Source organism: Saccoglossus kowalevskii, chromosome 4 (genome assembly GCF_978046115.1).
Source record: "Saccoglossus kowalevskii chromosome 4, keSacKowa6.1, whole genome shotgun sequence".
NCBI classification, from domain to species: domain Eukaryota; kingdom Metazoa; phylum Hemichordata; class Enteropneusta; family Harrimaniidae; genus Saccoglossus; species Saccoglossus kowalevskii.
In genome coordinates, this window is record NC_140644.1 from 9322457 (window position 1) to 9338412 (window position 15956).

General features: G+C 37.9%; 2 protein-coding genes across 2 annotated transcripts in view; one reads left to right on the forward strand and one right to left on the reverse strand.

Moving 5' to 3' along the window:
* The first annotated feature begins 1151 nt into the window (after positions 1–1151).
* LOC144349666 (uncharacterized) lies at positions 1152–10297 on the forward strand. The gene is made up of 2 exons (XM_078008176.1): positions 1152–1389; positions 9690–10297. Exons 1-2 carry the CDS (start codon positions 1161–1163, stop codon positions 10256–10258), a joined length of 798 nt encoding a protein of 265 aa, XP_077864302.1. The 5' UTR covers positions 1152–1160; the 3' UTR covers positions 10259–10297.
* A 2250-nt stretch (positions 10298–12547) lies between these two features.
* The window catches only part of LOC100377670 (NACHT domain- and WD repeat-containing protein 1-like), a 32572-nt gene continuing 29163 nt past the window's right edge, over positions 12548–15956 (reverse strand). The window contains exons 16-20 of the mRNA XM_085498223.1: positions 15147–15278; positions 14832–15001; positions 14257–14398; positions 13822–13946; positions 12548–13600 (exon numbers count right to left, since the gene is read on the reverse strand). Of these exons, the coding sequence (XP_085354349.1) occupies positions 13529–13600; positions 13822–13946; positions 14257–14398; positions 14832–15001; positions 15147–15278 (641 nt within the window). The 3' untranslated portion in view covers positions 12548–13528. The remainder of the gene's footprint in view (positions 13601–13821; positions 13947–14256; positions 14399–14831; positions 15002–15146; positions 15279–15956) is intronic.

Genomic DNA, 15956 nt, shown 5'->3' on the forward strand with positions numbered 1-15956 from the left:
TTAGGACGCATTTCTCGGAAAGCATAACTGTAACACACAAAATAATGCTATTTCATTGTACCATGAGACATTAGCTTCATGATTGTACATAATAAACTAATGACCATTGTCATGTGATTTATGACCAATTTTGTCAAAAATTATGACTAGGCTTCTACCTTAAGCAAACATTTTACACGCATTGTATACTTCGCTTGGAACTCGTGTCGAAAGCGGCCCGGCGCCACGATCACGATCACCGTCTTATAATATTTTACAATGAGAATACAATGTATGTATAATATTTCTTGATTGCGTCAATTTACTCGTCACTAAAGTATTTGTAACATTCGCGATATGTTCCGTATGTATAACGCCTGTAGCAATCAAGTAGTTTAACTAGGCAGAATAATTCGCAACATGTTAACAATATTACCATTATATACTCACGTTGTTATCAATATCTGTAACAAATTGTGAAAATAAATACGTCACATAATATACGGTTGCTTAGAATATCTAATAAGTTCGATTGACTTCTTCTGCGTTATGACAAGGGCAGTGGAGAAGATCGAACTGACGTATTCGGTGAAGAGTCACGGTTATCATTACTTAACAAAAAATACTGCAGAATATACACAATTTGTCGTGTATTTTAGCTTCCATTATTGCTATTTTTTCAATTCACAGATTATTAAGAATTATTTCATTTTCAAATATCATTGACTTTTGTCATGATTAAAATTATATAATCTATCCAATCGTATCCTCGGGGGCGGATATCCGGGCATTTTCACCGCCTGGCAACCCGCGGCGGTGAAAACAAAGGCCCAAAACTCGAAGAAAACGGTACGTACTTTGGGATGATTGTTGAGACTCCTCTGAACAGTGTAACAAGATTAGCCCTACGTGTGTAACATATATAAATTTGGTTGTTGTTGTTGTTTTCTCAAATTTTCACCGGCTCGACCGGCGTTCCACAGCAGCGCGCACAGAGCCCGTAGAAATGCATGTACAGTGGTGCGCGTCGTAGCAACGTGGAACGTCTTGTGACGTAGCTCCGCCCCCGAGGATACAGATGTTTATCGACGGAAATGTGTAGCGCCCTCCACGCTCGTAAAATCAGCACGATCTACATTATAATATCTGGTCGCGGGGTTTCATTTCGCAGTGATACGATAATGGCAATGGTTCTACAGTTTTGCTTTGCGCTTTGCGTTGTCATTTTGTGTGGACAGTTCAGCGAAGCTTGTTCTATAGTTGGCGAGCCCAAACCTTTTATTGAGAGGGCACAGGAAGCTAAAATTGTCGTGTACGGAGAGGTAGTAGCTAAGTATCCAGAAGATGGGATGGCGCATTTTTTCCCAGATGCATACAAAGCCTCGCTCGAAGTTTTCTGCATTTTCAAGGGTAAGCACGACATTTGTTTTGTCTGCATTTTTAAAATAATCGACCTGCTAATATATTGGTTTTAAACACTCAAATTGGCGTTCAAATTTCACAATCTACGCTTTTACGTGAGCGATTCAGACTGTATGAGCAATTACAATTGTAGGTACGGTTTACGGGACCCGTGGAATGCCGTTTCCAAAGTTCACAGTACCCTTCGACACAGGGATTCAATTATTGTCCGTCTATGAAGAGTTCATATAGTATTTGGTGTGGTCGTTTGTGTTACTACTCGCAAATCATGCCGACTGTGACAGATCTAAGAGGGACATTCACAGAATTCCATTGTAGATTGGAATTGAATACAGCTGGATATGATACAATACCCGGAGCCGTACGCGTACATGCAAATCCAAGTCCGTAGTGTGTCAAAGCTTAAACAGTCACATATATTTACGGAATAACTTGAACCAGTTCCCACGGCCAACTCTCAGTGATAGCTCTGTTACATAAACATGTGTGTCGTAATATTTGAGGGAAAATGGCAGGGTTTCTATCTAATCCTAGAATTCTTAGCTTCATAACGTATACTGTGTTAGTGCCAAAAGAGGAAGGGGACTTGTCACGGATCGGGATACGAATAAGCTTCCCAAATACTGCGAAGGAAGGAGTGTGTTCTGCTAAGTTATTGTGTAAACGAAAAATGTTGTTTTTTTTAAAAAAACTGACAGCGCTATATTTGTGTTTATACTTGCTCTTTGTCCGTTTCTTTGTTGCCTTTCTTGCGTTATAATAGCCTTTTTGAAAGGGAAAATACATCACATCTGGGTGGAAATAACCACATAACAGTACTTTGGCGAAAAAAAAAGCTGTGTTCATCTGAGTAATTATTAAATTAAAAAATTAGAGAGTCACATTTTCAAATTTTGCAGAATACTGATACAATTTGCATTTGCATTGGTTACGTTAAAATCATCAATATATCGTCCGAAATCTATCCCTATTTCTTAATATCCGTTCAGTAAGATCCTTAGACTTCGTAGCATTTGGAATGTGTGGTGTATATAGTTAATATCTACACTGACGTGCACTGTATATTCGACATAATATCGTATTGTAACAGCTGACAATTCAATTTGTGTTATCCATATATACTTCAAATTAACTGGCCAGCCCACATATTATAGTAGCGTATTACTGAATCAATATGTGATTACACTCTACTCCTTGTAGATGGTAGATGTGCATAGAATGCCATAAGGAACATGTTAGTCCCTCGTGTGTCTACACCTGCGTGCCTATACCGATCACATTCAAACATAGATCATACATATGTACGTACAAAAAAATCGACACATCCACATTGATTTGGTGGTACGTACAAGTAATTCGACGCGTATCCACATTGATTTGATGGTACGTACAAGTAATTCGACACGCGGTTACATTGATTTGATGGTACGTAAAAGTAATTCGACACGCGGTTACATTGACTTGATGGTACGTACAAGTAATTCGACACGTGGTTACATTTATTTGATGGTACGTACAAGGAATTCGAAACGCACCAATATTTTTTTGATGGTACGTACAAGGAATTCGACACGCGGTTACATTGACTTGATGGTACGTACAAGTAATTCGACACGTGGTTACATTGACTTGATGGTACGTACAAGTAATTCGACACGCGGTTACATTGACTTGATGGTACGTACAAGTAATTCGACACGCGGTTACATTGACTTGATGGTACGTACAAGTAATTCGACACGTGGTTACATTGACTTGATGGTACGTACAAGTAATTCGACACGCGGTTACATTGACTTGATGGTACGTACAAGTAATTCGACACGTGGTTACATTGACTTGATGGTACGTACAAGTAATTCGACACGCGGTTACATTGACTTGATGGTACGTACAAGTAATTCGACACGTGGTTACATTGACTTGATGGTACGTACAAGTAATTCGATACGTGGTTACATTGATTTGATGGTACGTACAAGTAATTCGTCACGCGGTTACATTGATTTGATGGTACACGTACAAGTAATTTGACACGCATCCAGATTGATTTGATGGTACGTACAAAAAATTCGACACGCATTCACATTGATTTGATGGTACGGTTTTATAATGTGTTATCATAACAAAGGTCGACATTTCTCCTCTTAGCAGTACATCAGTAGCGTTCACTGGATAAGGTATTTGACTTCTTTGCCCGTGCTAAGAAAACCTCCGTGAACGCTTAGCAAAGGCTAATAAATGGTTTAAATATGGTCCGCTTTAAAGACGCGGTCCAGATCCTTAGCATGGGATAACGAAGTGTTCGTGAACGCGTAGCTCGGGCTAAGCGCCCAACACGCCATTATATTCAATGTTCATTTGGAAGATCTACTATTATATTCATAACTACTCATTTTGATACGCCATTTTCGACATAGCGATCAACGCAAACACACATAGAGAGATTGTTTTCGAGAAAAAATGAACTGACGACGAGACTCTGAATTTACTTTGGTATTGTAAGTAATCATGATTGAAGATTTGTGTATACTCTTAACCAGTTTGGGCGTTCCTTAACCAGTAATAACCGCGTTTCCTCGCGTGCATGAACGCGTTTGGGTGTATCCACCTTAGCCCGTGAACACTACTCTATGGAGTGTGTCTCTCCTCGGACAGTACTACTTTATTTGTCATAGTGCAAGTGGTACCTTTCCACGGACAATAATGGGTATCAGAGTGTGCATTTATTTTGCGCTTTCGTCGGAGTATTTAGGTACAAATCACGAGACCGAAGGCCAATAGCCGAATGACGTTTGCACTGGATGTTTTTTACCCGTGTGATTACCTATACTTAATTAATTGCGAATGCGACGTCGTTGTTTTATGTTGCTTTATATAATTTTATAGATATATGTGTTTATTTGTGTTCACTTTAGTTCGGTAACTGCACCGCTGCGTTTTGGTGTCTATTCTTCGAACCACATACAGCCAACTAGACCTAATCCCCAAATTCATGTCTAAATAATATTTGTTGCTCTTTTATTGACAATAAGCAAACCGAATCATGTAATGTTCCTTCATTCAACTTCCTCAATACGACATATGCATGTACCGATCCCGTACTGATACGTCAGAAACACGAGTCAAATTACATTGAAATGGGCTACTGCTCTTATAAATGATGGGTCTGATTTAGATTTGTTTTGTGGCGATCTGCGAGTGTCTTCAAAGGGGTCAACCACCACAACAAAATGTCTCGTTTTCACAGTGACTGTCACATGGGTATGCTTCAATATTCTATATTTCAGTTTCTGGTAGGTTAGTTATGAATTTGAGTGTCAGAATAATTGTAGTATAATTGTGAAATAAGAAGCAAGTCAGCTTGAACTGGAAAAGTTAGTTATTTATCAAAACATCTCAAATTTCATTGATTTACAATGGTGACAGACATAGGCCAAGTGACACATGTCGGCCTAACCAACTTTTGAACTAATATTTTCAACGTGTGATTTCACAAGAACGGTTCAATTACTATATAGCAGTTCAAAACTAGTTAAATCGATGCTGTGGACCACGAAACGGGTACATGATGACCTAATTACAGAAAGATCCTATATCAGAAACATGATTAATCGAGAAGTTTCCTTTAAGAAATTTGATGGCATTGCACTTATTTACATGCCATTAAATTTGATGAGTGCTAAGTGCGCCTCCATGTGTGTGCCTTGTCGTTGAACGCACATGATTTGCGGGCCACACAGCAACTGGCGACCCCGATCACGGTATTTTGTCTATAAACCATGCTGATATATTTGATTTACCAGAGATAATAAACAATCGTTTACTGTTTCTTTTGCGAATTTGACATTTTTCGTGCAAAGGGTTGAAATAATCACAGGATAAAGTCCGAGTACGCGGGAACTTCTGGGGTGGACCGACATACCGAGATAAAGTGCTGAGGACAGGAGAGAACTTTATCGTGTGGATGGCTTTATATCCCCGATTGAAGAGTGTTGCATATGAGACATGAGTGGTCGAATTGGTGGTTTTGATAGTAAAGTATGAAAATATTATTATTAAATTTCGAACGACACTTCAAATCTATAGTTGTACGAAACTTGTATCGTTCGAGAAAGCAACTGCACTGGAACCTCCTGTTAGGTGATTTGGGTGCTTGTTCTAAATGTAATATTTTTATTTTATTTTAATGAGACAGTCACGTGAAAAAAAGATAGCTAACTCCTTTCGACAGAGCGAAGAAACGAGGAGAATATTAATGATTAATTCCAAAAATAGCGATACCAAAATCACGCCGGTCCACAGGCGGTTGGTATGGTAACATTTGACATTCAATTTTCAAAATTAAGTCACGATCAGTGTCGTAAATTATTCCCACAAAATAATATTTTCGAATAAAACGGCCACATGCCCTGGAAAAATCGAACAGAGCTTGACATGTATGAATAATTTATTGGGCTTCAGAAAAAAAACGTGTCAAATTTAATTATAGTCATAAATATTTGGTCACCAGTCGATGAACAATTCGGAAAATCATGATTCACACGCGAAAGTCCTTCGGTACTGAAAATCATCGACCCTACTCTGGTTTACCTTATTTCAAAACTTGCAAATAAAACTGATTCGCCGTGAATTCTAATATATCTCAGCCTATTTTTTTTTCTTTTTGAACTGTGGTCAAATCCCACCCGTTTGTCAAAATATAACGATGTTTTTCATTGAATATTTTTAAAGCCTGTCACAGCACAAAAAGTATGTGAATCGACGTCGGAGATTGGATGGTACGACGACCCTTCAATTAACATCAAATATGCTTGGTTACAACATCATTGATTGGCTGAAAGTCACCTGATCGGAGCGCGACCTGGGTCACAGAACCATATTTGTCCGTATTATCACAGGATAGAAAGAACGACACCTACATTTTCAACCATTTTTAGCGCGGAAATTGCCAGAATCTGTCGAAAAAACTCGTGAATGTTATGGATCCGAATAAAATAAAGCTAGCGATTTCTAAGAATGGTTATTAATATATTCCCCGATGCTCTTCGAATTTATATATTTTTTTATTTCAAGGTAAGGAACTGAATGGCAAGTTGAAGTTGCATCGACTTCAAGGCGGCGGTTTCACTGTTGTAGTTTCGCGATGTAAAATAAAATATATATAATAATAATAATACTTAGCTTGTTTAATTATTTGGGTTTTCAGCCCCCAAAATACGGGACATGATCACCACGAATTACGGTCAATGTTTGTCCTGTCTAGGACCAACGCCCGTCCTAAACTCAGTATGGAGAAACTAACGGGAATCGATATTCCGAACAAATTATTGGGACACGTTCGACAGACATTCCAAACAATCGAAATTATTAACGAAAGACGAAATTTTTCTAGATATTTACAAACATACTGTCATGACAAACATATGTAAAATTAACAAATACACAAAGAGGTGTAATATTAGCTTTTATTTTAGGTTTTTCTTTCACTCAGTCCATGTATGGAACTGCCATTTAGCTTTGTGGTCCTTTAGCTTGTCTTTGCCTTGAGGAAAACAACAATAATTATACAAGTCTTAAACACATTACGAAGACTCAACAATCAGGAATGAAACACCAGACAATCATGTCGTACGTTCTTGTGTTGAAACACATTTTGTATTTTACGTCAGAATATTGTTTAAAATAAAATATTTAATACCAGCCAAATCGAGGTCAAAGAGTCAGATTGCGTGCATATAATTACAAATAGTTAAAACAAAAAGTATTTGAACTTTTGTTGGCTGTTCAACATCTCTGAAAACCAGAAAGACAATTATAAGACAATGTGAACCTCGGAAATTTTTTGTTAGTCCGAATCTTAAATGCGAGCGATATTTCGGGGTTTGCGCTTTCGAAAATAAAGCGGAAATTGTCTGGTCGAATTCAACAAGCGGTCACAAAAGCGAGCGAAAAAAAAGCGATTGGAAAGCGGAAGCGGAAGCGAGCGGGAGGTTGGGCGAAATGAGTACTGTACTATGGGTGCTCAAATGAACTAAAAAAAAACGCGAGAAACGACAACGCTCTTCAAAAATATAAACCACACACTGCAGTACTCAATGAACTCACTATGGCTGCCCCTCAACTGAACCTAGCCTAAAACGTCACAGAAATGCCCGGATGTAGTATGTTAGTATGTTAATTCTTAGCTATTGTTCGTTGTTTCTTACCTCCATGAACGGCGTCCATGGGCTAATTCAGGACATGTTTAAAAGTCACCCACAACCACAAGAATAATGAGAAAAAATTAACATAGCTACAAAGCTGTTGGAAATGGTTATTAAGATCTATACAGCCCACAATTTCTGTCACCTTGACCTACACTTTAAAGGGCGGTAGTCGTCGCGCTGCGCATTTGCGACATTTGTGTTGATAAACATTGATTTTCCCACAATCCAATGCGCTCTTCTAATGGAAATCACAAGTATGAGGTTCGACCTGGGCGCGACTAGCACTAATACCTTCTAAACACCTAATACTTTGTACTCGTTGATCTGTGCAACAGTCAAAGTCACCATCTTTGTTTATATGAGACCCATATATCTCGCGCATAATCTTGGAATTTACAAATGCATTTTTTGAGAAAGTACCATACTTTGAAATGTTTTCAGGTAGTCCTGTATGAATTTCGTTCTGGTAAAAAAAACACCATGCCTCTATTGCAACATCATCGCCAGCCAAGGACCACTTATTCGGCCGAAGCCTCAACATTAACCCTTGGCAGATTTCACCACGATTTACTGTATGTCGCACGCCTTCAAGCGATTATAAGATTCACTTGGGCTCATTTGCATTACCCATTCAGAACTCACGATATAAACGACACATACTAGTACTTAGTAAAATTAAAATGGTGGAATATAGAAATCAACGTGTTGCTAGCTTTTTGCTCTTTGAACGAGTTTACTGACCATCTTAGGCAAATGATGTATTTGTTGTCACGAAACTGGGTCGGGCAAGTCGATATGTTACCAGTTTCGACAGTTTTGTCAGTTTACTAAAACAAGGTTTGCACAAATATATATTTAGACATTCCACCGTCTTCATTCACTTGCCCACAAGCAATTTCCAAAGTTGGAATAAAACATTTTGGAAACGTGTCAACGAATATAGACCTTCTGTTCTTGACTCCTGTTGAATCAGCGCAAAGCCTGCACGCCGCCATTGTTTTAATCTGTGCTGACCCCAGACGTTCACATTTATGATACAGCAACGCTGATTGGTGGCGCCAGCTTCTCGGCGCACCCAATCAAATAACTCAATTTAGCTGCAGTGAAATACAGCTTTTCCTAACACGATCACGCACGGGTTCGTGGGCCGGTTATAAATGGCCGGCTTTAGCGAAACCGTGCGATTCGGACGATGCTATTGCAAATGAAATACGCTAAAACGCCCTAGGGATGACTGGTGGTTATGTCGTGTATATAATTCAGGGGAGGTTGTTTACGCAACATGACTTGATTCAGCTGCTTCACACTGGAAACATTTCATGATTTTACACCAATGTTCAACCTACCTAGTAATGCGGCACTGAGGGCGCTATATCATTGTGATGGATACACGTAAATGAACAATCCTACATTATTGTCTACGTAATACCACACGGCATGGTCAATAACAGTCTTTAACGATACACCAATTACTAGAACGACTGATAGGAATTAAATTCTGCAGAATAGAATCAGATATCCTGACTATCTTCCATTCTCTTGAACGTTTGTCCGAAGGCTGGCTCGATACACAGTCCCTCAACGTTGAGGGACTGTGCTCGGTATAAACCTCAGATATTCGTAATACACTTCAACTTTATTGACTCTTCCCTGTGATTGTACAACGCTATAAATAATAGAAAATTCATCTTAAATCTTACATTACATTACAGAAAGAACATTTTTTTTCTTCACGTTATATTGCATACTGTGGGAAATTACACATACAACTGTATATTCACAAACTTCACTTCAATTCAAGTCAGCGTGCATCTAGATCAAACGAATTGGCGTATACGTTGTGTGTCCTACTGTAGTTAGTTTTAACCTCTCTTCAGCACTAAGACATGGATTTGTGGAGACAGACAGACAGACAGACAGGTAAAACGTTATGGTCGTCACGAAGCGCGCGTTCGAATATCACGTCAAATAAATAATATGAGTTTTACATGTTGCGTGGGACCCATATCGATCACGACGCGGTCTTGTCTTGCTAAACTATGAATTGGACAATAATTTATATCATTTGTTCAATTGTAGGGGGACCTTTGCAGTCCAGAATAAACATAACGGATATGGGGATTATGATGTCATGTGATATGACCAACGTCGACGTATTTGTGAAGTATATTCTACTATTGGCCTATTCGCCTGAAACCGGTAAACTCGTACCAGATGAAATAAATTTCGAAACCGCCGCCTTAGAGGTTACTACAGACATACTTGGCGCGTTGTCCAACTTATGTGATGTCACATTCCAACCTCCCCATGGGAAAGATACATGCCCACCCGAGGTGCCAAGTAAAGACAATCCCGACTGTGACTCCCCAACTATTGAAGTACGAGTGCCACCTAGCGACGAGAACTCCCTGACGACTAGTAGTCCACCCGAAAAGAAAGAAAATTCAACAAAAACAAAAGATAAGGACGGCAAGGTGACGTATGTTATGATTACTGAGTCATCTGACAAACTACTCGATGCATCTGCGAACACAACCAAGGTGACGCCAAACAAGGGCCGCCTAGTGTCGATTTCAAGTACATTACTCGCCCAAACGTGGGCCGTTGCTATTGGAGTATTTGCCTCTACCATTGTATTGTGCAGTTAAACGGTTGATGACTGGCGGCGGTAATAAATGGTGTACATGTATATTGTCTTCATTACGTTTGTTGAGATCTGCAAAGCAAACTACAAAGTGTTTTCTCCCCATTTTTTTTCTTGCAAACCCTATTCAAATTAAAGAGCGGAAATCGTCGCGCAACGCATGCGCGAGATATATGGGTTTCATATAAACAAAGATGGCGATTTAGACTGTTGCGCGGATCAACGAGTACAAATTGAGACGTTACCAAACTTTAATTAGGCATTTTTAGGTGATTGGAAGGTATCGAAGAAGTCGCCGGCGGTAATCAGTGCAAGCCGCGCCCAGGTCAAACCTCATACATGTGATTTCCATTTGAAGAGCGCATTGGATTGTGGGAAAATCAATGTTTATCAACACAAATTTCGCACATGCGCAGCGCAACGATTGCCGCCCTTTAACTAAAACTCGTCTCAATTGATAATAATTACATAAAAGTATTGCAATCATTTAAATCGTGTTGATCTTATTATTATGAATCAATACAGTATCTATTTTCGTCACTTTTACAAAGTAACACAACAATAAGATGACGTGGCATGAAAACGACAACCGCGGCTGGTTGTAAAGTCGTTCGTAATCTGGGACATGGTTACTAATTGTCTCAAAAACATTATTTTTATAGCCGGACCAGTTCCTGTCATATTTTACGCAACAGAAGCAGTGCGTTGCCAGCGAATGCTACTTTATACGAACGTGTATAACTTATATTACGATTTATATAACAGACAAAACAGATAACACATGTATATCAAGTGTTGGTGCTGTGAATTTGAAATAAATAGTTTGTAGCGAAATAAATTAGCTAGTGCGTGAAACCCCTCAAAGTGTCACAGACGTCTTGTTAGATAGTGGCCCAACGCAACGTGGTAAAATACATTTGGTGTTTATTTCATTGTATATAAGCATAGGTGTGAGCCAACTATTTACAATATTGTGTGAGTAATACAATAATCTAAGCTACGATTTTAGTAGTAATGTTAACTATGGAAATTCAATCATTTACTCTTCCTAACAATTTTGTTATTGTTCAATCATTTGAAAACTTCAAACAGATTGTCCAACTAGAGACGAAAAGGAGGTTCTTATTTCACCGTTATCCAATAATAGAGATTATTATACCGGCATGAGGTTACCACGAAAATACAGCAAAGTATGCACGAAGGTAGTACGGGTGATCGTATCAACCGAAGCATAGTAATCATTGGTACGAGTGAATATACAAACGACGACAACCCATAAAATTCGATAAATTATATTTATTTGAATTATTTTGTGATTTGCTGAAAGGTTAATAAGGTTACTGCATTAATGTATGACTATTACCTCCGTTTGTATATATTGATTTTAACTGACTCCCTCACAAACATGTACCTCACACACTGCAACCCTGATTTACTTCCTGCAGAACCTAGTCCTATCCATTAGTAAGAGTACTTGTATATCAACGTAACTATTATCTGTCACGTATCACTGCATCGTCCGAATTTCACGCGAACTCGATGTAAACACCCCCCCCCACACACACACATACATGTCTTACTATCGTTGTGGCGCCGCACATTGGATTAACTTTTAATAAAGTTGAATTAACATTTAATTTAGTTGCGATATGAACTCGATTAAAACGCTTTCCTATACAGGGTTGCGTTTTAATTGGAGTTTAATTAAACTCAATTACAATGCAATACAACGTAGAATTGCGTTTTAAAAGTTTATTTAATTAAAAGTTGAATATCCCGGGCCCGTGACTAAACACAGAAATGTTTGCGAAGCTTAGGTTTAGTATCGGGGGAAGGTATGGTACAATTATATTAATATTAATATAAACTGAACCATACCTTACCCCGATACTAAACCTAAGCTTCGCAAACTTGACTTAAATTCGATTAAATATTAATATAAATTATGAAACAAAGTGAAGGGGTCTCACTATTCACTGATGGGCTCACTTCGTGGGTGTGCGTCCATGGATTTGGCGTCACTTGGATAGGAAGACCTGACTATAGATCTGCACCCAATCTCGCACAACCAGCCAATCTGAGACCCAATTAGAGTTAGCGTAGCCCATGGCAACGGAAATAACAAAATGGCGAGATGTCAAATTGCTAAAGAGGGCGCAGTCTAAAACGTCCTCGATGAGCATGGTTTTCAAAGTATAGAGGAGAGGCGGCTGTCGAAAAAACTAGCGAAGGTAACATCAAACATGCTTTCCATTGAATTATTTCTTGATTGGTATATTTACATAACAATTGATGATAATAATAATATACATATTTATTCACATATTTCTGTTTATTTATATACAAAAATCTGTTTTTGAAAAATGCAGTTCCCCACATCTTGCCTGTTATCACCGATTTTTTTTATTGCGGCGTAGTGATTCACATCCTGAATATTTTTTGTGTGACTCTAATAAATAACTTATCTAACCAGGCTTTATTTGTGTTATAATGACCAAATATAGAAGGCGGTCTACGTTTGCAGTTCTCATTTTCTGTGTGTAAAAAAATATCGTTTTGGCGGACGGCGACGGCCGACAAATAGTTATGGTTCTGTTGCTCTTGACACACGAGAATCGCAGATAGGACCCGAAGATACAATCAACAATAAGCAAAGCATATACTGGTGCCGATTTTTATTAGAATTTACGTCATTACAATCGTCTGTCTCCTAACAATTTCTGCAGCCTAGATAGGCAAAATTGGTAGTCGTGAAATTTAAATCCTATTTTTTTCAAGATATATAATAAATTTGTTCAATAATATTTGATTATTTTGTGGGTGTACATGCATGTACTAAAATTGTAGTACATAAATTACAAACATGGTTAACGTGCAAAGTAGAAGTAAACAATTTTGCATTTGTTTACAATTGGTCCGAATGCTGCGACACTAAATCTAATTGGTTGTGGGAATTGCAAATTCTGTTATAAAAGGGAAATAAAACTGTAAACAGAATTTTTCGCAAACATCACTGATCATGAAAGGCGTCAAACGAAGCTCATATGTCGTATAGAATTTTATTTTCGTTATATGCAAATTTATGTATGAATTAAATCGTTCGCCATAGCATCTCTCTACCGTGAATATATTACAAATCATAATTTTCTATTTCTGTGTGGATAGTAATGTCATTAGTGTATAGGTCGACCTGAATAAAATACACCCCCCTTCAAATAGTTTTACCTAATACAGCTGTAATCGCCGTGGTTGTTTATTAGCTCGAATAATGATGTCATTTCTCATCATCAGTGTCAAGATCGTTACGAATATAACCTGCATTCAGGTCATCTTCATCGTCACTCATCTGAAAATGAAATGAAACATCGATTTTAATATAGCGACTTTAAATCTGTTTACATTACGAACATTGATAATAATTTTACAGGTAAACGAAAACACATATATTGTGATTCACCAAATTCGAATTCGCGATATTTGCACCGAAATATACATTTAACGTTACGTGGTGTTTTGATTTAATAGTGTACGATAGGTTTCAGTTTGATGGTACAGAGTAAACCTCACCTCACGGTCATCGAAGTTATCAGTGTCTTCGTCGTCATCATGCTCAGACTCTTCGTCACTGTCGACATCATCTACATCTATGTTGTTATCACTAGCCTCTGTTAAATCGACCATTATTACATTGTCTGGTGATTAGACAAATTATACACTATTAATTACACAAACTTGTTTGGTTTGTGATAATCCGAAAATATGCTAATGGAAATTGTGAAATGTATGGGTATTTAGAAGAAAAAAAAATAAAAATATCGTTTTGCATACAAAAACAGAAAATCTATAATTAAGAACGTAGTAGAGGTTATCTGGAAGTAAAATACATAGTAATTATATTCCCAGAAAAGTCGTTTTCCACCTATATATTTCATAATAGCCTAAATTAAACTTGGTTGGGTAAAATGTAAAGAATTTGGCTCTATAATACATTACGTCACATACCGACATCTTTATAGAAACTGTGTCCACCAGTGTCAAGTTTATCAACATTAGGACCTTGAAGATTAAACGTTACAATGGCGCCAATACTGTTGCATCCAACCGCCACCATGTCGCCACCGTAGACTAATACCATTTCAGCATTCTAAGCACACAGAAGATATATATTCAAAAGCACTGGTAATTGAAATTCAAAGAGTAATCAAATAGAAAGCCGAAACTACCACCAATGTTGGAGGATGCTGAAAATTGAACATTACATATTACATATTGTAAACAATTCGGACAATATATAAACTACAATATATAAATAAATGTAAACAATTTCAATGAGAAAAAACTATATAAAGCGGAGGGGTCGTCACCTGCGCACGCGCAGAAATTGAGTCCAAAACGACGATAGCAACACACGCTAAAATGCTTAGGGTAGACGCTTGCAAACAAAGACACGCTATGGCCCTCTGACGCATGCGCAGGCGACGACTTTCCCGCTTTAATTGTCATTATTGTGGTGTAATCAATCTATGCATTATGGTTGTGTAATCAATCTATGCATTATGAAGTAGAACGGCACTCACATCTTCTTGTGTGAATCCAGCTATCTTATTTCCAGTTTGTATATCCCATAATATAAACTCCCGTTCCTCTGATCTGGGTGTATAGGACAAGAGCCGACGCTCATCTTCGGATATTATAAGTTTATCAACTTCGTAATTTTGGTGACCGGGAAATTTCAGCAATATCTCCGCTACAATTCAAAATGTTGTATTACTACACAGCGTTAATGAAGTGAAATAAAACCAGATAATGGGTTATCTTCAACCAATTGCACTAAATCGTCAAGAATAAAGTTACCGGCTGGAACTTTGAACATAAACGATGTTACGATTTACCTGACAATATACTCCATATCCAGATTTCCTTCAAACCATCCCAGTAACTAACGACAACTTTGTTTGATTCGATTATTTTCACTGTATTCGGCTCGCCCTCACCGTCATTGCATAGAGTACACTGGAATACACCTTGATGTGGAAACACGTGACAATAAAAACGAAAGTAACGTATAACAAATGTAGCTGTAAGATGGCTGAATACCCGGATGTAAAAAGAGGAGGAAATGTCTACAACATTGGGCGCAACCTTACTGGGGGGGGGGGGGTCCACGGGCATGTCCCCCGGAAAAATGTTGAAATCTAGACCCTCTGAAACGCTATTTCCTGCATTTTGAGGGGAAAATGTTGCTGACACTCATAGCTGAGTTTAATTTAATAGTGCCGCACGCTCTGGTCGTACACAGTGATGCTTTATCGTCATTTGCGGTGGTTTTAAAAAAACACATAAAGAGTTACAGCCATTGTTACCGTTGTAAACGTATCGTATATCGTAAACCTGCAATTATATATATATATATATATATATATATATATATATATATATATATATATATATATATATATATATATATATATATATATATATATATATATATATATATATATATTATTTTGAGCGCGAAACATATTAAGGCATTGTCTCGTACCGCCTCAAGTTAGCCAAAAGAATACCGAGCGTGGGTACTTCGGACCGTAGTGGTCCCATGAACGAATGAAACATAAAAACATAAACAATGGTCTTCATTTTGATTTTATCGGGACCCGTTTGTAAATAAGTACGTGATACTCGAAAAGCTGCCGAGACTG

What these genes read in the sequence shown, in the direction of transcription:
- LOC144349666 (XM_078008176.1), top strand. Translation starts at nt 1,161, where the DNA reads ATGGCAATGGTTCTACAGTTTTGCTTTGCGCTTTGCGTTGTCATTTTG. An exon ending in AGTTTTCTGCATTTTCAAGG is followed by an intron (nt 1,390 to 9,689) that starts GTAAGCACGACA and finishes GTTCAATTGTAG; the next exon opens with GGGGACCTTTGCAGTCCAGA.